The sequence below is a fragment of the Corvus cornix genome, chromosome 18 (genome assembly GCF_000738735.6).
Source record: "Corvus cornix cornix isolate S_Up_H32 chromosome 18, ASM73873v5, whole genome shotgun sequence".
Taxonomy (NCBI): Eukaryota; Metazoa; Chordata; class Aves; order Passeriformes; family Corvidae; genus Corvus; species Corvus cornix.
In genome coordinates this window covers 207294-232862 of record NC_046347.1, presented here as the reverse complement: position 1 = coordinate 232862, position 25569 = coordinate 207294, and the positions used below count along the sequence as shown (strand labels likewise).

The 25569-nt window shown below is 48.9% G+C and overlaps 1 protein-coding gene across 1 annotated transcript in view; it reads right to left on the bottom strand.

Annotated features, from left to right (window-relative positions):
• The window catches only part of HS3ST3B1 (heparan sulfate-glucosamine 3-sulfotransferase 3B1), a 30303-nt gene extending 16986 nt beyond the window's left edge, over positions 1-13317 (bottom strand). Inside the window, exon 1 of the mRNA XM_039562388.1 lies at positions 12711-13317. Coding sequence (XP_039418322.1) covers positions 12711-13153 — 443 coding nt within the window. The 5' untranslated portion in view covers positions 13154-13317. The remainder of the gene's footprint in view (positions 1-12710) is intronic.
• Positions 13318-25569: the final 12252 nt, after the last annotated feature.

Genomic DNA, 25569 nt, shown 5'->3' with positions numbered 1-25569 from the left:
CAACGCAGAAACAAATGCCCTAATCTGTGTGCCTGCACAGGCAGGTAATGAGTTACACTGATAATGTTGCCCTTTGTTAAACACCTCCATGAGTGGCCCAGCATTTGCACAGGGAGGACTTAGTTTGCCACCTTGACACACATTTCTCCTAATTAAGCCCAGCCTTCCTGCTCTGGGGCTTTACAGCCATGATTAGAGAAAAAAGCCCCCTGATAAACTTTGGAGACCTGAGCGATACCCCAGCTCTCACCCTTCAGATCATAACCAATGCTGGGGGAGTATTCCCAGTGATTTGTCTACCCTTGGGGCAAGACATGCTAAAGTCAGGCTTAAACCACTGTGCTGAGTTAGAACCCCAAAATGGGACTGGTGGCAGCTTTGCTCCTGCTCCTCTTCCTCACCATGGACATAACAAAGAAGGGAGGGGAGCAGGGACACTTCTTTATTCACCCAAGCAGCACTTTCCTTTGTGCACTGACAGCCCCTGGAACATCTTCCACGTCACATCTGAACCAGGGACCACTAGCTCTTCCATAGCATGTGGGAAGGTATCTCACAGGGTGGCCAGGGTCAGGCCAGGCTTGAAACAAACCTTGAGACACATTTACATCTACAGTTTTTCAAAAAAGCCATGTAGGATCTCCAGGAATTCACTTTCTGCACTTAAAGGGATCCAATGGGCATCCAGCACCACCTGAACAGCACCGACCTTTGAAACAACAGCTCAGAAAACAGCCAGCCTTCCATTTTCATGATGAAAAAAGAAAGTTATGGTTTTTTCTGCCCTTTCTGATCATGTACACATGATCCACAGGCCAAGCAGTGCCGACAAGGTGCTGCCAAACCTCAGCTGCGCGACTCCACCTGCCTCTTCAGCAACACCCAAACCAGCCTGGAAACTATACAGCACTGAGGCTGCTCCTCAGCTGTGGTAAAGGGAAGGGGATGCCCCTCTGACCATCAGAGGGCCTTACCAGTGGCCAGTAACAGCAGCGAAGAACAAACCCATCGAGGAAAACCAGGAAGGTGCTCAACCAACCAAGCATGTCCGGTACTCACTAGCCGCTCGTTACCCTCAGCGTCTCATTGAGTGGCTCAAGAATTTAAAATTGATTCAGACTTTATTCCCAGTTGAGCCACCTAATTAACTTCTGAAAGTCTCCTGGTTCCTTCTCAGAAGGGAGGGGTGGCACCAACCACAACCTGAACCGTCAGTAATCTGGGCACTGGCCAGGTCAATGTGACCCTCATTGGGATGAGCTAATTTTGCCACCAACTGGAACAAAAGGCCTGGCAAATTAATACACCGGTGATCCTCTCAGTACTGATCCCCAAATGCATTTTAACACAAATGGGATTGTCACCTCAACTCATTTGTTGATGGATTTGTGATTTGCACTCATAGAGGAGTGGCACTGGAAATTAAGATCTCTCCATGGTAAACAGACCAGGGCAGTGAGTCCATTTGTCCAGAATGAGATTTTTTCTGCCAACATCTCTAGTCAGGCCAGGATGAAGCTCCTGACTTTCCCCTCCCTTTGAAACCTCACATCAAACATCAAAGGCAGAAAATACAATTAATTTCCAGGACAAAAACCCAGCACGCCCATTGAGGCAATCAGGCTGCAGGTTTGTGGTGCCATCACATCCCTGGGTCCCCAGTGACACTGCAGGACTTGGAGTAGAGCAGAAGGAACCAAACCAGCCTTGGGAAGGGGAGAAATTCCCAGTGAAGAAGGCAGATAGGTGCCAATTAGGGAAACATGAAGGAGCAGGTCTGTCTGCAGACTGCCTTTCTGCCCAGTCATTACCTGGGATCATGGTGTGGTCATAAACAGTCAATGAAATCCAGCCAAGAGCTCTTTAAAGAGCAGGCTCAGCTGGTGGAGATGCTCTGCTGCAAGTGCAACAGATGCAAGGCACTGCTTCTCATTAAAAAGGTATTCACATAATTAGAGACTTCACATGGCCATACCAATGATTTGATCTAGTCCAGAGCACTCAGGCAGTATTTAAGAGGGCTCTTGCCTGCTTCCCACTTCTGACAGCTTGGGTTGTCTTTGTGTGTAACCCTGCCATCTCCTCACACCCCACACACTGCAATGGCAGGTCCATGGCTATGATGGCAACCAGGAAGGACCTTATGAGCAAAACTACACGTGCCAAAGCCCATCAGCAACCTCCAGCATCCCACCCTGCTTTCGTTCATTCAGAGCCAATTTCCTTCCAGAGCCAGCCATGGGGCTGAATTATCCCCAAGTCCTTCAAGCCCTTCTACATAAAGAGCACCATGGGCCAGTCTGCCAAGGCCTTAGATCACAACCCAAGTGAAATGACTTTTCCCTGAACACTGAAGACTCTGAATGACAGCTATTGTTATTCAGATTAAACCAAGTGTCAGATTAACAAATCAATGGGCATAAGAGATATAAAATGGATGACCATTGAAGCTTTTCAAATACCCAAACATATGGATGAACCAAATGTGAATTGTAATTGACTCACCCACACCTTTGATCTCTACACCCTTGGGTTCTCAAAGAGACAGCCCAACCCCTTCTGACCCAGGCTGAACCGATCTGGGACTCCATTGTGAGCCTCACAAAGTCTTTTCTCTCTGCCTCTATCCCCTGGATGTAGATGCAGCCTGGTGCTTGAAAAGTGAGAAAAGCCAGCTCTGCCTTGGAGAGCCAGGGAGCTGGAGATGGACAACCTGCACTACCAAAATGCAACCTCTCACATGGAGCCCATCACCTTGGGCATCTCCTCCACCAGTCCTCACTCCTGGTGGTGGCCCTCAATCAACTGGATGTGCATGAGGAGATGGCCTAGGCAGCAGCAGAAGAGGGTCCGGAGTGAACATGGGCAGTGACGATGCTCATTCCCCCACTGCCCCTGGAGCCGGACACGGGGTCTCTTTGGTTTTCAAAGATTTCCCTGTGCAAAACCAAGGATCAGACTTTGCTGATGGGTTCAGGGCATGCACATGGGCATGTGGGCTGATCTGGAAGAGCTGGAAGCTGCTCTGCTCTTCTCCAACTGCTTCGACAGCACACAATCATTTATGCTTGATTAAGAAACCTGATTTTTAATTTTCCCTAAGATGTTTCTGCAGCTACATTGAAAATAACACAGAGCTTAAATAAACATTATCCCTAAATTTTTACATTTGGAATTTGGAGAGAGTTTTGACCAGCTTTAGATAGATACATGAGAAAATAAATAAAAAGAGCATTATCGATTTTGAGACCATACAAACCTCAGCTCCCCAGGAGTCACAAGTCAAGCAATTGTTTGGGTTTAGTTCCAAGCTTCATTACAAACTTAAATTTCTGTAGCTCTTCCAGGAAACACAGCCCAGCTTATTTCCCCCCTGCCCCCCATTCTGCAAACACCACACAAACGTACCTTCGGGGAAGTTTTGAACCCCACACTGTAGCTTCTCCATGTTCCCCATGATGGGGAACAGGCTGTCCAGCTTAGCTCTTGCTATACTGAGCCTTAAAGCAATAGGAACTTTGGAATCGCTGTTACTGAAGGCAAATGCCAGCAGCTATTCCCAGCACAGGGCTATTCCCAGCATCAGGCACCACCACTGAGTAAAGTGATTCACTCTGGGAGGGCAGAGATTTGGCATGTGCCCTGTCCTCCAGCACCAGGAGGAGAGGGTTTGATGGGGGAGCTGGGTTAGGCAGAGCAGGCATTGCTCTGCCCCTATCATTTTTGGGCTCCAACCCAGCTGTGCAGCTGCTTAGCCCAACTGGTGAGCCCTGCTGGAATAGCCAAGCCTGCAACAACTGCAGGGCTCACCCACAGAGGAAGCCCAGAAGAGGAAGACTGTGGGGAGGAAGGCGGAGAAGAGGAAACTCACGGGCTCTTAATCTGATTTAGGACCACATGAGCTTTCTGTTTATATATAGCCTAATTAATTATTATACTGCATTGAGCAGTTTGACCTTGAAATCATCTCTAGGGGGAGGCAGCAGTGGCAGTGCAGCCAGGGCAGCCGGCCAAGGCTCCGGTGTGTGCCTGGACACCCGCGTGGGGCTGGTGGCTCCTCCTGCGCGTCCGGCTGTTCGGGCAGCGCCAGCCTGTAATTACCAGGCTTCGGAGCAGACAGCAGCTCCCGGCCCCTCTCGGCTTGCAGCAAACCCAGGTTGAAACCCTAACCGGCTATTCCACTTCTGCTGATATCTTCTCCCAAGGCTTCCTTCCCGGCTCAACACCCTGCCTTAGCTATTCCCTCTGCTTTTTCACATGCTGTGCAGACAGCCCAAGGCTCATTAGTTACCCGACCAGCTCAAGAGGGAAATTAAAAGGGGGGAAAAAAAAAGTTACAAGCTTTGTGTTAAGTTGCAACAAGTTCAGTGCATTGTACTGGGAAAAAGGAAGGAGATGGGCTTTGCTAAGCATGTCCTCAAGAAGGGGCAATGCCCAGGCTGCCTGGCTTTTTGCAGCTCACTTTTGTTGGTCCGGCCATAGTGAAGTCAGAGCAGGAGCCCAGGGATGCTCAGAGACACCCAGACATCTACCACTGCCCCACTGGTCCCAGGTGAGACCTTCATGAGCTTGTCCTATTCTAACCCACTTGAGGAAGATGGGAACCCCCCAGCACTCTGGAGACTGGCTCCGATTTGGCACAATTCACTAAATGTGGCAGAGGCGTGTGCAGGGGGTTCAGAGCAGAGGCACAGCACCTCAGTGTAAGGCATCACATTTGTTCCAACACACAGCGACACAGGGCACAGCACAGTCACGGGGTCTCTCTGCAATTCACATTTAGCAACAGCATTCCCAGCCCTGTGTACAAACCAGCTGAGGACTGTGTACAGTCACTCCAGGACCAAAGGGCTGGGCCACACCTCCTGTTTACTCCAACACCTCCTGATTTCCTTCCAAGTCTTATACACCTTTAGAAAAACAAACTGAAGGCATGCCAAAGCTGCAGGCCTTGCCAGTTTTTAAACAAATATTTAATAGCTCGGTGAAGCAGCAAAGCACTTTATGAGGAAGACGCTGGGGTTTCGTCCTCCCCCTAGTGACAGGAGGATCCATGCTCTGAGCCTGCTCAGCCACCGCAATCCCTGGACCCCATTCTGAATCAAAAGTACTACTGCAGCTTAACTCCTGTGCAGTGTGTTGCTCATAGTCAATTGCCCTTTCACTAAATGAGCACTTTTCCAAAGATTGCCTATGCCTCCCTGTGCCACTCACCTACACTTGAAGTTTTAAGTTTTCAAGTTTCAAGACTTTCAAGCTTTAACACAAGTTCACGTTTGATAATTGAAAGAGGCTGAGAGCTCAGGGCTTTAATATAAAGCTTGTCAAGCTGCGTTATTGAAGTTAATAATTGCAATGGATTTTGGTTTCTGTGGGGACACTTTCTGCACAGTCACACGGATACACACTGAGGGTCTGATCCTGGAGCCCTTCCCTAAGAAGGGTTTTGGACCGCATTAAACACAGTCACGTTTGGGGACCTGGTTCAGTCTCTGTCACCACATGCTGCTGAAGGCCCGTCTCCTAATCAGAGCTAACTTCCCACGTGGAAAAGTGTATTTTTTAAAGGGAAATGGTGTAGCAGAATACAGTCATGCTCAGTACTGTTGTGGCAACACAGGATTTGGCCTTGCAATCATTTTTAGGAAGGATCTATCAAATGTACCCATCTGCCTATAACGTTATACATTGGCATATAAGATGAAAGACCGCATACAATAATTCTCCCTTTCTTCTGGAAGAGCTGCCTGCTGCACTGCCAGGAATGCAAAGTCTGTGCCAGTTTCAGGGAAAGGTTACAACTGCTCACTGGTAGATTCGCAGAAATCCCCAGCAGTACCAGCAGAAAAGACTGGCCAAATTACAGCTCTGACCTATGGAATTTTAGCAGCACAACACTCACAACAAGACCAGAACAAGGAAGGATGACCCCCACCAGCACAGGGATAGCAAAGCCAGGCTCCATGGGTGACACTGTACAAGCCACATCGAGGGCAGGGTCAGCCACACGACTGCATCCCAGACAGGCTGCAAGTTAAGCTCTGGGTCAGACCTGCTGCCAAATAGAGCCATGACTCCCTTGATGCCAGGGCTAGGTCATGCCATCCCCCTGTAGAGATGTTCTTCCTCCCTCCATTTTCTGTATGGAGAGGAGAAAACAAAACTGCTGTAGAAGCAGGCTAGTTCCAGGGCGTTTCCAAGGAGGTTAACACAGATGTAAGGCATTTAGCAGAACCTGGAATTATTTTTCTCTAAATAAAGTTCCCCTAGCCACCATGTAGCAGGGCACTGCCATGCTCACATATCTTGACAGAAAAATTTTTAAAATGGAATTCCTCATTTACTAGAAATCAGTGTGAGATCTGCCAGCAGCACCTGTACACCTATTTTCCTCTAACATTCCCACCAACATCATCTAAAGTCCCAAACACCCAAGTTTTTGGTCCTCTCTGAATGATTCCCGTGGCCACAGAGACAGGAAGAAAGGTCAGGCAGCCAAGCAAGCCAGCTCACAGCTCCCACAAGTCCCTCCTCACCTCTGGACCTTCCCAGTACAAGGGCACCACATGCTAAATCACCATCACTGAGTTCATTTTCCTCCTCATTCGGTGCTATTCCAAAGAGGAAAACCACCATGGGGAAAGCTCAAAGCCAGCGTGGCACCAGGAGAGGTTGTTTCACTTGGATCACTACTATGAATGGACTAAGGTACGCTGCACATGCCAGTCAAGCAGACCCTGCTCTCCCTAGGTGGAGACAGAGGGACTGTGCTCCTGACCTCCATTTCTTCCCCTCATCTGACCCATGGCACAACGTGATGCCCTTCTCCGTTTGTCTCTGCGCACCTTCCAGCCACCTCCAGACTGGGAGCAACTCCCTGATGGCAAAGTTAGACCACCAGTAAATGCCTGTCCTGAATTCACCCCACCTTTCCTCTGAGCCTGCTGATAATCAGTGTTTCGTCACAGGATCCCTTGTTTCTATTAAGAAAGTTAAGATAAGGTCCATTTACTCCATTGCCTTCTGGATGCTGCTGGGCTGAGCACCTTTAAAAAGCACATGGTGTTTCTCGCAAGCTAATTAAATACACAGCGAGCTGCTGAAAGACCTGGAATTGCAAGGGTGAGGGCAAGCCCCAGTACAGTCATCAGCAGCAAGTCAGGACCCAGCACAGCACTCAGTCAACTATTTCACACAAACCAAGGAAGAAGCCTCTCCAGCCCGTCTTCACACACCACATGGTGATAAGTAGTAGCCGATAGCCTCTGACGCACTAATTCCACCACTGAGATATGTCCCACTATTTGTTGTTCTTTGAACCCATATGTTACCTGTCCCACGTAGCCCTAGCTCATTCATTATCCCCTGAACCCATTGGTCACCCATGGTCACAGCACCAGGAGACATGAATCCCACGCTGAATGATCATTAAATTAAGACTTCTTCCCTGCTGGGATGGATAAATAGCCCCAAACTCAGGCTCAAGTGAACAGAGAAGCTCAGCAAGAGAGGCCTGAATACAGGACAGTCCTACCATCAGGCAGATTGGAAATACAGCTCCAAAGAACAGTGGTTCGGGTACAGTTCCTATAGCCACTGTACCCAGGGCTTGCTGGATGCTTTTAAAAATAAAGCCTTGCCTGGAAGGGCCTTGAGATATCCAACGTTCAGTGTGTGTTACAGACACCTGCCATGGCCCACTTGAAAAGAAAAAAATAATAAATGCCAAACCCGGAGCTGAGCCTGTGGGTTTTCATTCCCATCATTTTCATGCCAAGGAGCACAGTGCTCCCCAGCAAGCTGCGCGGTCCTGCGTTAACGCGATTAGCCAGGCAGATCCACCATCCGCATCCGTCACCCCCAACGCTTGGTCAACTTTGAAAAGTTCAGCAGCTCAACAGGTGAGGCCATGAAACCTGATCACAACAGACAATGTCATCCCCCCCTAGCGTCGTGCTGGGAAGAACTTGTCACGTGCGTCATACCGGGCAACATGCTTGAAACAGAGCAGTGCACTGAAACCCCAGCAACACGAATAATCTTTGCCATCTGTTTGAACAACTCAACCCTCCTCAGATCTAAAGGAATGATCCCATGCAAACATAAGGGCCTTGCTGACTGATTATAGCAGCCCAGCCCTTCTTTTTGGGGGCCATTTTCCTCCCAGCGTTACTCAGCAGCTCAGGACATGTCATAGGGAGTTGCTGCAGTGGCCAAGGGGGCACTGAACTCCATGCACATTCTGAGGGGACTGTTAAAAGTCCCCACTTGCTTAAGCACAATGCAATGCAAGGTCAACAGTTGAGTTTTAAAATTTTTTTCACATCAAGAAAAGAAAATCTCAATACCAAAATTGTTTGGCAAAACCTTTCCAGAGAACACAACTGTGCTTTAGGAGATGCTAGTTCTGACCCAGCACAACTCACGGGAATGTGCTGTAGGAGCCGGTCTTTGCTCAGATGCAGTCATTTGCACCCAAAGTCCAGTCGGGAGCATCAGGCCTGTTCCCAAACTTCCTGGGGCCAACAAACCATGTGACACTCAGCGGAAAACAACACATTTCAGGCACCTGGTTCTGTCCGTGCTGCCCGGTCCATCCCATGCTGGGGAGGCAATTAAGCAAGCAGGTATTAAACATTCACTAAAGTTGAGATTATAGAGAATGGCCAAACACAGGGGCAAAATTCTGCCTTGCTCAAGATTTGGTTCATCATGGCTTTCACCCTGAACTTTTACCCATCATTTCCTTATTCTTCCCTTGCTCCCAGCCTGGCCAATTGCAAGCACCAGCTTGTACCCCCATGCATTCCTTGGGGAAAAAAAAGGAGGCTCATGGGGAAATATAAAAAAAATAAGAACGTTTCTCCCAATTCAGGAATTGCTGTCAAGAAGCACTTTGCACACTAAGGTCCAAGCAATTTGGGAGTCTGAGAAAGGCATATTTGAAACAGTTTATCACACACCACCAGACCACAGGGCCTGATCCTGCTGATCCAAATTACCCAGTCTCAGCAAGGAGAATGAATTAAGGCAACTTAGCAGCAGTGGGAAGACAAAGCACCAGCATTTTAAGAATTTTCTATAAGAAAAAAGAAGAAAAAAAGGACAAGAGGTCTCCCTGATGCACTGCTAGAGTCAGAGGAGCTCAGCCTAGCCCTGCTGTCACAGTTACAGTCGGCACCACGGCACAGGGGGTCCTAGCAGAGAGCTACAGACTCAAAATATAAATCAGTGATGTTGAGTAGGGCTGGCAACGCCCAGCCCAAGGCAGGAGGGACTGGGCATTACAGCCCACTGGGCTGTAAAATAATAATAAAAAAAGAAAAAACCCAAAACACATAACGCTAATGACAATCTTTTTTTCTTACATTATTTATAGGGCAACAGGCTTTCAAGTCCCTAGGGTATTTCAAAATGCATCATTGTTGAATCAAATGAAGGAAATAATAAAATAAATTCAACAACTGATTTTCTAGGTTTGCGAGAAACACTTCTTTCCTCCCCACCAAGCCCTACAGTAAACCCCAAAGAGAAGAACGACATCCCTGCAGGCTGCTCAGCCAGACACATGCACACAGGCTGCGGAGCTGAACTCCCTACTGCCTCAAAGAGGGAACTTCTCTACTACCCAAAAATTCAAGGCACTTCATAAAATCAGTTTGCAATAGTGGCTGGATCCCATTTCTCTTCTGTCATGGTACAGATGGATACATGGAAAATACATGGTATTTTCACCGGAAGCAGTTAACATGCTGTAGTCATTACAGGGGGGAAACCATGCAATGTGCGTACAGAAGTTATTTCCACCAAAGTTTAGTTATCTCACTATTGAAGAAAAGCATTTAATTTTTCCTGTTTTCAGGAATGGTACTCAGCCCGCTTGATGCTGTTCTGCATCCCACACAAAGGAAACAAACCAACAGATTTCATTTCACTTGACAGAACATGGAGCAAGGAACAAGTTTGTGTTCCCTCCTTCTGAAGTTATTTTTGATAGATGAAAACTTCAGGCAGAAATAAGTAGTTAAACAGGATTAATCACAAACACTCCCAAAAATAAGAATTCATCAAGCTAAACAAGTAAATCTGTGATGACTCTGCATCTTGAAAATCTGAAAATGAAGATTTTGGATGGCAGGAACAACTTAAACAAACAAAAACTCCTAACAAATACAAACAAATTTAGCCTGTTAGCTAAAATACACTTTAAATGAGACATGGGTCAAAAATTCTATCTTCATCTTGTCAAAGCCAGGCAATTTGATTTACACTGCACTCCGGGTGCTGAGGACACAGTAACTCCCCTAGTTCAAAAATTCAGTTGATTTGAGCATAAGCATCTGAAAAGCAGAGATGAGGCTTGCCCAGCTCACTGCATGATGCTGACACCACGCACCTTTTATGGCATCTTAAATCCAACTGTATTGAACCACTAACAAGAAAATATAAACACATCTCCTCATTGATACTAAGATAATAAATAGAAGCTTCATTAGGTCTGGGAGAAATAAGCATGTTCTTGAGGAGTGCTGAGAAGCCAAGATTCACTGAAGTCAGCAAGAGCTTGGAGTTACTACTATATAGGAACTGACTTCTAATGACAAAATGTTTAGGAACAAACTTCTGCATCTAATTTTAATTAAGTTAGAAATAATGCACAATATATAACAACTTGTCTGCTGGTTTTTATCCTCCCCCAAGTATTTTGCATTATTTAGTCCTCCTTAATTGACCCAGGTCCCAGTCCCACAGAGAGCCAGACAAACTCCCATCTTCGGGGTGAATCACACACAACTGATTTCAAGACTTCCAGCATCACTTACTCTTGCTGCTTCAGAGCATCTACATTCAGACCTCAAGATTTGTCAGATTTCAGCTAAAACAGCCCTTTTGCAAAGATACTAGTGAAAAACTATAGTGTGTTTGCAGGGATAGGGCCCGCACTGCTCAAAATTCAGCAGCTGATAAGGCGAAACTTTAGGAAGTTAAACACAACTTTGATACCTGTTCTCCAAATTTAAAAATAATGTGTATCCTTTAAATATTGGCTTTCACCCACTATATCTGGGATAACAGATGAACTCAATCAATAGCATTATTCTCTCCTTCTCCCCTTCCACCTCTTACTTGTAAAAGATTAATCAACCATTTTATGGTCTAATTTAGGTTCCTAATTAAAAACAGAGTTCAACACATACAACACCATTTTGCTAATAAATCCTGACAGGTTTTCTGCTCTGTTATATGCAAGTTCCCCTTCAAAATGCGAGATTAATACTTTTTTAAACTCAGCTGAATTTACAAAGTTTTCGTTCGGGCTGCTGTGGGACAACATGCTACATCCTCCACCGAGATGACAGAATTTCCTAAAACGAAACAGCTTTCAAAAATTACTTCCTCCTCATCAGATCTTATCCTGCACTCATTTCACTAGCTGCTGAGGGATGGCCACATTAAAAAAAGAGACATAAACATAATCGGACTTGCTGGGTGGGAGTTTCAAGACTACAAAGAGGTTACAATTCGTAAATTCACAGCTCCCATCTAGCTTCAAAGTTTCCGTCCCTGCTACTTTAGTATTCCTGTAAACACTCAGTAGAAAGACATATTCAAAATACTCCCGATAAAGGAACTTCAATCGGAAAAGGGTGAGAAAGGTACCGAAATGGGGGCCGCCCTCGCTCGGCGTCCGATCGCGCTTCTCCTCCGCGCCCACCGCCGCCCGCTCCGCCGAGCCCACCCGCATCCAGACATCCCGCACCGCGCTGCTCCTCGCAAAATCACTTAGAATTACATCCATCCTTACAGGATGCAAGCCAAAAATTTATAATTTTCTCCCAGTCCAAGGGTTCATCCCATTCCCGACGCGCCCGTTACCCACTACACTACACACCGCTCCCGCAATCCAGCGCCGGGCTGGCGATCGCGACCTCGGGCAATCGATCAGCTCCAGAGACGATTACGGGGTAGGAGAAAGTTAACGGAGACGGAACGCAGGGAGCGAGTGAGAAAGTTTTATCTGGAAAGTGGAGCTGCCGCCTGCCAGTCCCAGCTGCCGCCGCGCTCCCGAAACGGGTCAAACCCCCTCCAAACGCATCCAAAAATTCCCAAACTGGTCAAAAAATTCCCAAACGGGTAAACCCTCCCCACCTCGCCCCCCCAAAAAAGGGGGGGAAAAAAACCCCAAAACACGGGTTAAATCCCACCCCAATGGGTTAAAAAAACCCAAAACCAAACGGGTCAAAAACCCCGCAAGTATACGGTCGCTGAGCGCACCGCCCGCCAGCCCATGCAGACCCGGGAGACACACCGGTCATCCCTCAGCAACACCCTGAGCTGGAGGAAAAATAAACGCTCCAGCAAAAGATATGGAAGTACAGCGGAATAAGAGTGTTTAAAAATATTAAATTAATGTTTAACCTTTATATAAAGATTAAATATGATTTGGTTCGTGTAAAACCTGCAGACGCCCCGCCGCCGCCTGGGCTAACGGGGAGCGCAAGTTGCGCGCTGGGTTTATTATATTTTTAGAGGTTGTGTTTTCGGGGGAAAGCATTTAGCGGAACATTTATTCTTCGCCCTAGGCGCTCCACAACCTGCTCCGGAGCCCGGGGCGACCGCACTCCCACACCGGGGCGGGCAGGACGGCGGGGACCCCTCTCAGTCCCGTCCCGCCGCGGGGCCGCTGCCCGCCCCAGCCCGGCCCGTACCTGTACCAGGCGAGTCCCCGCTCGTAGTTGCGGTCGAAGAAGTGGGGCTCGGCGCCGACGGCGCGCACGTCGGGGTGCACCCGCAGGAACTCCAGCAGCGCCCGCGTTCCCCCCTTCTTCACGCCGATGATGATGGCCTGCGGCAGCCGCTTGGTACCGGAGCCGTTGAAGAAGCTGGAGATGGGGCTGCCGGCGTCGGGCGCTGCCCGCTGCTCCTCCAGGCTGCTCTCCTCGCCCGGCTCCCCCGGCAGCAGCGGGGGCAGCGGCGGAGCGGCGCGGGGCGGCGCGGGTGACCCGCGGGCCGCCAGCCCGGCGCAGGAGCCGGCGCACGAGTAGAACATATAGAGCCAGAGGAAGAGCATGATGAAGAGCAGCAGCAGCCTCCGCCTCAGCGGCGGCAACGCGACGGGGACATCGAGGCAGCGATTCAAGCGCTGCCCCATGTGCCCGCGGGCGCACCGGGATACATGACTGGAGCCCGCCCGGCTCGGCTCGGCTCTGCCCGGCGCCTCATGGGTACCCGCGGAGCCTCAGCACGGCCCCATCGCCGCCGAGTGCCCGGCGCTGCCACCCGCCCGGCGCCGTCTCCCGCCGCCGGCAGCGCAGGCAAAGGCAGCAGCGGGGCGGGGCGCGAGCCCGGGGGACGGGCAGCGCCCTCAGCCTATCACAGCCGCGCGCTCGCGCATAATGAGGGAGGCGGGGCCAAGGGGGCAGCGGGCGCGCTTATTGGCTGATGGCGCGGGGGGGCGGGGCCGCTCCGTCGGGCAGCGGCTCCGCCGCCCGCCGTGGTCGGGAGGTCGCTGCGGCTCCCGGAGGGGTTCGTGTGCTGGACATCCACTTCCAGGCTTGGGTTTCCCATGCCTTGTCCCCCTACGACTGCAGGGAATCGCCAGCTGGGGGCCAGGCACTGGGGGCATCATGGTGTTGGGGGCATCTCAGTCATTTTTCTTCTCCTCTTTATCCCCCAAATACTTGGACGGCAAACTCCCCAGGAAGACTTTATTGTGGTCTTTCAGTACCTAAAGGGGGATTATAAAAAGGGTGGGGACAAATCTTTTAGCACAGTCAAGGGATAATGGTGTTAAACTGACAGACGGCAGGGTTAGATTAGATATTAGGGAGAATTTTTTTACAATGAGGGTGATAGAACACTGGCTTGGGTTGCCCAGACAAGGTGTGGATGGCCTATCCTTGGAAACATTCAAGGCCAGGGTGGATGGGGCTTGGAGCAACCTGGTCTAGTGAAAGGTGTCCCTGCCCATGGCAGGGGGCTGGACTATATGACCTTGTTAAAGGTTGGTCCATTCCAACCTAAACTATTCTGTGACACTACGCTTTGCCTGTTCTTTTGATGAGTCGGCTTTTCAATCAGCTGCACCTTCTGTCACGCTGTATCTTCTGAAATCGCTGCCTGTAAAAATTCCTGGTGAGATTTGCCATGGTCCACATTATGGGAGTAACGCACAGAAACCGAACCCAACACAACAGGTCCTGAAAGGTAAATTAAGAGCATCTGTCTGAGGAGATCCTTCCCGCAACACCATTAGCTGTGGGACCCTCCTTTCCAGGACGAGATCACTCCAGCGTTCTCCAGGGAGGCAGATTTTGCACATTCCATGGAAGTGCTTTAGCTGCTATTCTCCCAGCAATCATGTAACTTACCACTCCAATGCATTTGGGCTACTTTTCTACCATGTTTTTATTAAAAGATGTATAGATTTTTGTACAGAATTTTCTGCTTTCAGAGCACTTTTGCTTTGAGGGGAGAGTGAGGTTTTGCTGAAACCCCTTTATTTTTAAATTTTCCCCCAAACAAGAGGAGAATCTTTTCAGCATGAAGAGCCTTAATTTTGTGTGTCAGAAGCAACAGCACTATCCTGACTTATTCATACATGAACTTTACATCAATTCCTGCCCTGTTATGCAAAAGTGAACTGCTTCCATCACACTGGCTGTGGTGTGAGAATCTTGTAAAATAATCTGAAACTACAAACTGGAGTTTACAAACTAATTAAACCAAGCAGATTGAAGAGGGGAAATAAGACCGTGAGAGGTGTATGACTTCTGTAAAAGATACTCAGTGGGTTAACACAGAGCTTGGGCCACCCAGATCTCCATCAGTACCGGTGTCACTCGTCCCCATTCTCCCCAGGACCAGGTATTTGCAAAGTAGATTTTGGGATGACACAAGGAGAACTTTTGTACTTCTGCTACAGAGTCAACAGCCAACAATTCCACCATTTCTCTGCTGTGAGATAAAATAGGTGGCACTGCTGGGCTCTGTGGTGTGAAGGGTGATCCCAAATCAAGCAGAGATGGAGGCGCCAAGCTGTGGCAGAAGGAAGGAGGAATTGCTTTCCAGTTTCCCTCTGTGTGCTGGCAAAGCTCTGCCAGCTTCCCCAGATGGGAAACTGTGAAGAGAATTAAAGAGGACAATTCCAGGCATTGCATGAATCACAGCTGTAGGCACCAATCATTCCACGGGTGCCTCTCCTGCACCCAGGCTTACTCACCTCTGCACTTGGTGTTTTGTACAATTCCAAATAGAAAATCTGCTGCTTCCACACACTGATTGCTGCACTGCACGTTCCTACACCCATGAGCTAACAGGGAAACCCTTCAGATGAAATAATTCTCCTTGTTCCTTACATCCACCAGCACCAGCCAGGATAACATCAACAAAATGTCACAGAAAGTTTGGTTTAAGCTTTTAATATATGTCAGCTGTAGCTTGTAAAAACTGGATTGGCTTTTTAAGAAAAATAGCCCCAAGACAGGTTTTACTGTAATTGTATCTTCAACAGTTGGATGGCAGGAGTTTTCTCCCAAGGAATGGCAAATGGGTAAGTGATCAGAAAAAGCATCCATGCTAAGGTAGGTCAGGAGGAGGGCTGGGCTCTCCCTGGAACGAGGAGTGTGGGTGAGAGAGGTTTCGACCAGTGGGTTGGGAACCAACTGTGGCTCCATCCTCCAGACTGACCCACTGCCTCCAGCAGGAGCCCACACCACTGCTTGGCAGGACATAGGTCTCCTCCATTCCTGCTGCCATCTCAAGAGCAGGGCTCCAGCTCGGCTCAACACTTGCTCTTGGCTCCTGAAATTTGCTTAACGTGCCCCATGCAGCAGTTGCGGGAGGAGCATGTGTGCTGTGGCCACGGAGCGGGGCACAGGGCAAGAAATATTTTGAAGAAACAGAGTTGGAAAGGAATGGGTACAACCAGAAATGCACAGCTGGGTTTGCTCTGTGCCCTGGGATCAGAGCAGTGGCTGTCTTGCTGGCTGGTTAATCAGTAACTAATTGAGCTGCATCAGTACAGTCTCCATATCCTCTTTCTTGATGATTTTTGATTACACAGATGGCACTGGGAAGGTGCAGCTCCTGACAAGAGGTCACAGTAGCACTTAGTGGAGCACTGCTGAGAAGCTGTGGATTTCCCAGTCCTGGAAGTGTTCAAGGCCAGGTTGGATGGGGCTTGGAGCAACCTGGTCTAGCAGAAGATGTCCCTGCCCATAGCAGGGGGTTGGAACAAGATGATCTTTAATGGCCTTTCCAATCCAAACTGTTCTGTGATCCTGTGATCAAATCCACAGTGAGGAGAGAGGAAGAGTGAGGTCTGTTGGCTCACCTCACCAACATCCACTCTGGGTGACTCTTCCCAGGCCATGTGTCCTACAGATGCAGCCATGTGCTTTCCAGTATTTTCTTGGAGTTGGACACAAGGCAGCAGTTTCCACTGCTTCTCCAGTCCTGTTGGGATGCTGAGTTTCACTTTGTTGCTTTCTCTATTTCCAATCAGAAAATCTGTTATGTCCTTTCAGCAAACGTTATTTTTCTGACACTGAAGAGGCCATTTCTGAAACGCTCCTTCTCCTGAAAGATGAAGGCTTCACACCCAGCTCTTCAGAGATCTGCAGGAACAAGCCTGATGGGGTGATAAATAGGAGCAAGTACCCAAAATCAAGTTAATGTGCTCTTGGTCCCAATCCAGACAGGATGCAGTTTGCCTGACATGGTTAAAGTTCTGTTTTGAGAAAAGTAATTCACCATTTCATGATGTTAATCATGATCATGGGAAAATGAGGCATTCTAGAGCGTGTAACCCTGGAGTGCTCTGCTGTACAGTGACCTGGCCGGAGAGGAGGTGACCAGCCACCACCACCCCCTTTTTGGGAACATACAGCACCCAGAACCCTGAGAGGCAGGGCTTTGGTGTGAGACTTCTGCGTTCCTCATCCATCCATATGTATCTATAATGGGATTTTGTCCTTATTGCAATACTCTGAGATGTTCCTCAGTCACGGAACTGTCTCAGCCCTCTCCCCCTTGCAGGGCCCCAGGAAGAGAAGTCCTGCACTTCCTTATTCCACTTTTTCCCACCCTAGGAAATCCTTATTGCTGTCTCCTCCCCTCACCTCTGCCACACGTCCTGTGCAGCGTATCCTGTGCTGTTCCAGAGCACACAGAAGATGAGGATCACCGACAGATAAATCTTGTGTGTCTGTCAACAGCCTTCTCTCCACCACTGCACACATCTGCTGGACTTGTCTTAATGTCACAATAGTGAGGTAAGAGCTGGGAGAAAGGCATGAGGACATTTGGGGTTTTGTCCTGAGAAACACATGTGCTTTAACCCATAGATATGCAGCTTGCAGTGAGTGTTCTTGGACCAGGATTGCTGCACTAGTAGAGGCAGTGGCCATCCCAGCTGCGAACAGCCAAATGGTGGGACTGGGCCACCCCGGGGGAGACAGGCCACGGGGTGACTGCAGGTACCATCACTGGGACTCAAAACAGCTCAGCCACTGGCAAGGCAAGTGCCCGGGGCTTTATGCAACCCCTCTGCACCCAAGTCCAAGTGCCACATAATGCCTTAGAGCCCTCAGCTGTGGCTTCGTAACCCCACCACCAACCAGGGACATCCCAGGGACATCCTAGGGACATCCAAGGGACATCGTTGCCTCTCACAGTGTCCCTCTGCGTTGTCCTGGGCATGCTCCCACCAGGGCCACGGGCAGCACCACTATACAGATGTAAGAGGAGATCTTGTTTCTCTTAACTTGAAACCATTTCCTTTCCCCCACTGCCCTCCCTCCCCTTGCTCCCTAATTCATCCCTGGGGTTTTAATATCTATTTCTCCAAGTGCCACATACCAAATTTACTGCTCGCTTAACTGCACTGACTTCAATGGAGAAGAGCATTTAGGGTGCTCCAAGGAGGTGTAAGTAGGAGTGATGTGATGGAATTGAGTAAAGGAAAATATAGTCTGACTGTCAAGAAGAGTTTCCTACCAGCGAAATCTATAGACTGTGGAAGTTTCCCATGGGAATGAGCAGAAACCAAGTTGCTGAAGTCATTTTAAACCAGCACAAGAGAATAGGAAATCAGCCCAGCGACTGGCCAGAAGGAAAGGAGAGATGACATAATGCTAGTTCTCCATCTCTAATTTCTGTGGCTGCATTGCTTTGTCCATGAAATTATTTTAACACAACTGGATTTCTCCTTGTTGTGTGATGCAATGGCCCTTGCTGCTTTGGAGAAGTTTCAATTCTTCTGCTAAATTCTGCCCTGGATTAAAGCAATACCCACTGCAGCCCCCATTAGTCCTCCTCTTACTTCTGCTGCTTGCAAAACCCTTCTAGGGTCTTCTCAGGCTTCTTCCCTGACTTTCCTGAGCCTCTGGCTCCAGTCCTGTACTTACTGAGCTGTATAGAATGGACCAGCCATTGGGAATAGTGGGAGGGTTCATCCAGGCCAACAATGCCATGTGGGGCTATGGAAGGTACCAGACATGGAGCTCACTGGCAAGCAGCAGAGAGCCCCCAGATGGAAATCTTCCTGCCTTCAGGGATCCTTCAGGTAGATTCCTCATAGATAATTTTCTGGAAAATCATCAAGGAATGATTTTCATCACTATATATTTCCATCATTTTATATTTCCATCATTATATATTTTCATCATAAAGGAATGATTTTCATCAAGGCACGTAGGGAAACGCTGCTTTCCCTGGTGACCTCTGGCTCTGGTAACCCCTGCCTGCCTAATCTGGGCTCTGTGGATAAAACCAGGGCTGCAGATGCAGTGGCCCTGCCCTGCTACCACCCAGTGGCTTTGGCAACCCCTTGCCCACGGAACTTCCTAATGTATTTATGAATGACTTAACATTTGCTCACCGTCTCAGCATTAGCAAAGCTCTAGTGTGAGTAACCTCCTACCTCGCACAGTTCCCAGATAATTACAGATTAGAACAGGCTAATTTTTATTTTTGTAAAGCTGTCAGAGATCTATGTTTGTTATTATTGTCTCCTAGGTTGCCAGTTGCATAAATACATATGTAAAACCCCCTTTGATCTCTAAGTATAATGACACAGATTTATCAAATGTTTGCCTTTTTCTGTCTCTTTGAAAAGGCTGATTTATGGAGTGCAGTCCCTACCTCCCTTCCTCTCTTGAAATATGAAGTGTTTGTGATCAGCCAAGGTAATATTTAATATCCTGCCAAGAATCCTTTGCACTTCCTAACAAATGAACTACAACCTAACCAAATGGTTCACATCTGTTTAGCCTCTTCTTTTTAACTAAACAAATTAGCATTAGAATACCTGGACGGAACACAAAGTCCCTTTCTAGATGACAGAACACAGACAATTATTAGCAAGGGGAGTAACTGTACTGAAAGGAGCAGGCATGGATGTAGCAGATGTTTTCACATCTCCTGTAGTGTCCATGAATGACCCGCACCACAGTGGACACACTGCCACAGCCTTTTGAAGTGGGTGAGAAGTCCATTCAGCGTCGCCTTCTGAATGAAATTAAAGGCACAAGCCCCAGTGAGTTAAGTGCTCCATTTAAACCACTTCCAGCAAAGACAGGTTTTGCTGGGGAGTTGTTTCCCCCATAAATGGCTAAAATAAAGAACATCACCCCACTCCTCCCCACTCACAGGCTCAGGATTCTCAGGAGGCAACAGCCTGCTCTGGTTTTATTTCTGTTCTCACTAGTGCTTTCTCATCTCAAGAGCATCAAACCACCCAGCCTCATCATCATTCCTTTCTGGGAAATACAGTGTGATGGGTTATTTGGGGTTTAGGAGAATCACAAGGCATAAATGAACATCTGCAAAGTATAGGTGGGATTATTACAGCCTCCTACAGTCTGCACATGGGCAATTACAAGTTCACACCCCTCCAATTCCCACTGGGGTCCTAAACACCTTTTAATCAGAAATTCAGGAGAGGCTCTAGGGTGGAGGTGGGACAGGACAGGGTGAGACGGGCTCTCCACTAAGCACTCAGTTAATTGGATTCATTGCTGGAGGAGGTAGCCAAAGGAAACAGGTTTTATTAGGGCTAACACTTAGCTTTTATTGTAAATGTTTTGAAAAAGAAAACACTCTAAAGCTTCACAGAGATACTGCTATTAATACATCATCCAAATAACAAGTGATTAAAAGCAACAGCAGCTACTATGAAAATGTGGCTTTGCAGCACCGGACCGCATGGGATGCAGCTGGGAAAATCATTATGAACACACCAGCGGGGTGCAATTATAAATAAAAACAGCTCTGCAAAGGCTACAAAAGCAGCAATAATCAGTCCGGTCTGTGGTTTAGTAAGGGCTACAGACATTACGGAAGGTGCTACTTACTACCAAAGCCAGGGACACCACTGGATGAAGGGATGCAACTTCGGGAGAAGTCAACAGAGGGAGTTCCCGCCACCGCGGCCAAGCGAGACTCGGCCCGCACATCCCGGCAGCCGCGCGGAGCAATCCCTGTCCCTCTGGCCATCTGTCCAGTACGGCCTTCCTGCAGTCCCCACTGAAAGAAAGGCATACAAGCGGCGGGCGGCGCTGGACAGTCTCCAGAGCTCTGAGCTGTGGAGTCCGACAGCGTCTCTGGCACAGTCACGGCTCCAGAGACAGACGTCACCAAGGCTCAGGTCTGCAGGTACCTCGTTCAGCTGCACTTCTTCCAGCCTGGGGGCTCATCTCACCCACGGGCACCTCCCAAACACCCCCACGGAGCAAGCCCTGCAGGAAGCCCAGCGATGCTGCTCCCAGCAGGAGCGTGGGATGCAGTGCTGGGTGACTCCTGGGGACCAGACCTGCCGGGCAGCAATTACACCACAGAGGACAGACCCCCTCCCACCCCAAACCAGAAGCGTTTGTCATCTATTGGCAGCCGCGGAGGCACTGCCTGGCCTGGCCAAGGTCCATGGGGTCCAGGGTGGGGACAGACCTGCACTCTGTGCAGAGCTCTGAGTAGCACAGTGAAGAGACAGCATGGGAACATCTGCCTGCAGATGGTTGCACTACACTCTTCCCAATGCTCATTTTCGAAGTGAGGAGGGTTAATCAGCCTCACTCCCAACATATTGACAGCTCCTGCCAGTCCTTGCTCCCGTTGAAAGCCAAGTGCAATGTAACAACCAGGTCAGAGCAATCAGATGAGACAGAAGAGATCTAAATAATATTCCTCTCTGCTGCTGGGTGACAATGTGGCCCCAGCCACCCTGCTTCCCCCTGGCATGCCTGAGTTTCCCTTTGGTGCTGCTGGGAGTGGTTCAGTGCAGGGATGGCCTTGGCAGCTCTGCAGCACAAATATCCATCCAAACCTTGGAATTAACCTGATAAACTCAGGCTGTTCCTTTCCCAGGTCTGGATGCCATCCAGCAGCTCCCCTGGAAGCACTGCAGAAATGCCTTAATTACCTTGTTTGCATCTCTGTTTAAACTTTGATACAGTGTCTCCTCTCCATGGCCAAAAAAAATTTAAAAAATAAACAAAACCCCAAACATCTCCCAGCTTTTCTCAGCAGCAGAAATCTTGATCTTTCTCCTTGGTTAAAAAAAACAAAAGATGGGTCTCTGGGCCAGACACTTCTTTGCAAATGAGCTTTGAGTGCTGTGTATCCAATTCTGTGCCAGAAGGCGGTCAGTGTTGGAGCCCATCCTGCCAGGCTGGGAGATCCCCCGGCACCATGGTCTGGTCTCTGCGCATCCTACCTGCAGGTATGACTCTTTCCCTCTTCCCTCTACTTGCTTTTTGGGTGAGGAAGATGGGCAAGATGTCCCCAGTGGTCCCAGTTAGGGACAGTTTGGTCAGTGTGGGAGATCAGATCCCTGCTGTTTCCAATCACCCAGGGCAATTCCCCAAAGTCTGTATTTCCCTTGAAGAACAGAGTCCAGCTACAGCCGCAGTTTTGAGGGGCACAGGCAGTGCGTGTTACAGCACGTATTCAATGAAAAAAATGTATGAAAGGGAATCTCTAATTAGAATAGAAAGTGTTACAAAGGGGAGCAGGGGGCAGAAAGGACCATGGGATGCATCTGGAACAGCAAAAGCAAGGGAAAAACCTCAACCACAAAACAGCCCCAGTCCTGGGGGCTGCCCACACTTCGGAGACACAAGGAAACCTCCCTTTAGGTACCTCACTCCCTCAGTGGGCAAGACAGAGTCAAGTGTCCTAGAAAAATGGGAATACAAGCATGAATTTAGAGCTGTTCCAGCACTAGTGGTGAGGGCCAGGCACCCTCCTTTCTAGCACCCTTTTTTAAGTCTTTGTGCTCTCCCAAAGCTCATGGGCCATGGCAGCAGCTCCTTACCACCTCCCCAGGACTGTCTATGCCCACCACATGCAAAGCATCTCTTAGGAAGGGTCAGCAATGCTCAAACAAGCATCTGAGAGCCACGACCCTTCAGGCACTGGGAGAAACACCCAGCACCTTCCCAGAATGGTTTAATGCGCCAGCCTGAGCCCGCTGCCAAATTGTCAGTTCTCGCTCCAAGGCCTGGGGGTGCCAGAGCTGGTTAGGAACGGCAGGAAAACATCTCCACATTGTGGGAAAACAGCTCGTTTTGCCAACCCTGTTCTGTGAAACAGATGAACTGTACTTTTTTGAAATACTGGAAAGTAGCCCAAGGTGCTGACCCAGGCTGGAAAATCTTCAGTGCAAACAGGTAAAGTCTGGAAGCAGAAAAGCAGAGGTGATGGAGGATGGAGCCAGTGGAGCCCAGTGACAGCACAAGGAGCAGTGGCCATTAACTAAAACACAAGAAGTTCCACTTCAACATGAAAAAGAACTTACTTCCACAGAGGGTGGCAGAACACTGGAACAGCTTCCCAGACAAGGTGTGGAGTCTCCCTGTCTGGAGACATTCCAAACCCACCTGGACACATTTCTGTCACCTGCTCTGGGTGACCCTGCCTTGGCAGGGCACTGGATGAGATGATCCCCAGAGGTCCCTCCCAACCCCAGCTACTCTGGGATTCTGTGAACAGAAGGGTTCGAAGGCAGCTCTGAAGCTCACTAGACCTCCTGTTGGAGCCACAGAAGCCTGTAGCACTTTTATTTCAGAGGGGACTAAAAACCATTGCAGGAATCACCCAGAAGGGCACAGTCTGAGGGATCTCATGGAGGAGGGTCATCACCGATGACACTTCTGAACTTGCAACACAGGTGTGACCTTTGACTCCAAACTAACCCCAAGCTGTTTGGGAGATGATGAACATTAGAATCAGACTCTGACTTACCTTGGGCGAGGCCAAGTGCTGGACAGGTACCCCTGGGGGTCAAGCCCTGCCCTGCAGCACTGACCTTGCCACAACAGGAAGAAGAAATTGCAGCACCAAGAGGCAAGTAACTGACTCAAGGTCCCATGGGCAGCACAAGTGGCATCCTGCATCCCATGTGCCCTCACCGGGACTGGCTCTTTGCCTGGTTAAGAAATTCCATGACTCAAAATGCCTTTGGGGACAGCCTGCAATGGAGCACCTAGAATTACCACCTCCAGCAGAGCTGCTTGTAGGAAATAGTGCTGATATCTCTATAATAGGAAAGTGTTCTGTAGATACCCTGAACTTCCAAGGAAGAGGGAATATCTAATCACCTCTGGAGAGCAACTGGGACAACATGCTTTCTATCTGTAATGACAATGATTTCTAACAGTATCACTGTTTCCATTCCTACTCTCCTGGGACCGTCAGAACTGAAAAGGACGTGTGTTTTGTGTAAGCCCTGAAATGCCGTGGCCTGGCTGAGTGGGAAATGCTGCTGGAGCCAGGAGAGTGTGAATGTGTGACTCTGCTGGGGCAGATTATATCAGAGATTGATCCAGGAAATGTGAAAAAAAAAGCCCATTGGGGGAAATGAGAAGGAAAACGCTGTGAGCCCAGGGATTGGGTTTCCTCACTCATGCTGGAACAAAGAGCAGAGCACTTTGTTCCACCAACTGCCTGCTGTGCTGGCATGCCTCCCTGGCAGGGGTACCAGGATGCTTGCCCTGCTCGGGTACCACACGCAGTTCATACAAGACCTGGGGCTCCTTGTGAACCTGAGAGCTCAGGGCACTCCCAGTCATGTAGCCCAGTTCCCCACACCACCCTGCGAGTGGTGTGCTCCGTGATCTGCTGAATGTCAGGGCAAAGGAGAGAGGAGGGGAGACCCCAGTCCCCCTGCAACTCTTCAAAGCCTTACCCAGCACTCACCCTGCCAGGCTGTTCAGAACAATGGGCATGGGCTGACAGAGACATGAGCTGTTCCCTCCTCCAACAAGAAGTATTTCCATCCCTATTTAACAGCTGGTGCATTTCTTCTACAGAGATCTGGAAAGAATGAAGGTTCCCTGAGCCTTAGGGCTACTGTTTCATCCACAAAACCACACAAAAGGTTTCAAGTCCAAATAGACAAAACCTGGCTTCATCATCTTGAGTCGCTGGTTCAGATTTCTCCATGAGCTTCAGTCCAGGCTTCTGGTGGTGCAGAGCTGCCTCCTGTGACAGCAACACCGAGATGGGACCCTCTCAGCTACCAGCAGACCTAGGGCTAGGAGGGACACAGCACAACACTGCTATTTTTTTCACTACCACATAAAGAGCAGGTATTCCATGGCCGGGGGTTGGAACAATGTGGTCTTTAAGGCTCCTTTCAACCCAAACCATTCTGTGATTCTGCAGGGCCAGTTCATGGGGAGTTCCTGAGTAACCAGGATAAAGAGTGATGAACAACCATATTCAAGTTATCCAAATGGGATAAGGAAAAAACAACATTGCAATTCCATGCAGGAACTGCTGTTCCAGGTTCAAGGAGCCCTCAAAGCCTGATGTTTGCACAGCCCAGCACAGAGATGCAGAAAGCCCGGGTTTATCTCCTGTGCAAATCCATCCCAACAAGGCACCTCATGCACCTCACCTGCCTCTTTCCCTGCAGCAGTAACAGCAGTGCTGGAGGGGGGGGATGGCTGGCATTAGTACCCCCTGGAGGGTCACAGGGACCACAAACATCCTTGGGTGACGGCAGACAGTTCAGGATTTTTAATTTTCCATAGTGGCACCAGCAATATTGAAAAACAGACCTGAGAGCACCTACTCCAATATCCGTCTGCCACCAAGTCTTCAGTTTGGGAAGATGTCTATTTTCAAAGCACATGCAACAGCAAAATCTCCTAAAGGCAGTAAAATGGCAGCAGATGGTTTCATCCACACCTGACACATGGCCAACGTGCAGCAGAGCAGAGAACACTTTCTAGGTAAAGAAAGCATTTCTTTTTAAATAAGAAATTTAAATAAGGTATAATCTTACATTTAAATCCCAGATCCACTGATTCTAAAGCCATGCTTTCCCTCAAGGGCAGACCCACTGGGTGTGGAAATAATGGTGCAACCCAGTGACCTGCATTTTGCAGACATTCAGTGATGATTACAAAGCTCCCATCCAGCCCTAAACCCCGTGAATGCTACACATTTTGGCCCAAGAAATGAAGCTGACTCTCTTCAGGACACAACCACAGGCATGTCCTTGAGACCTTTAATCAGAATGGAATTCCTCAGCAGCACCCAGGAATTGCAGGCCATCTGAAG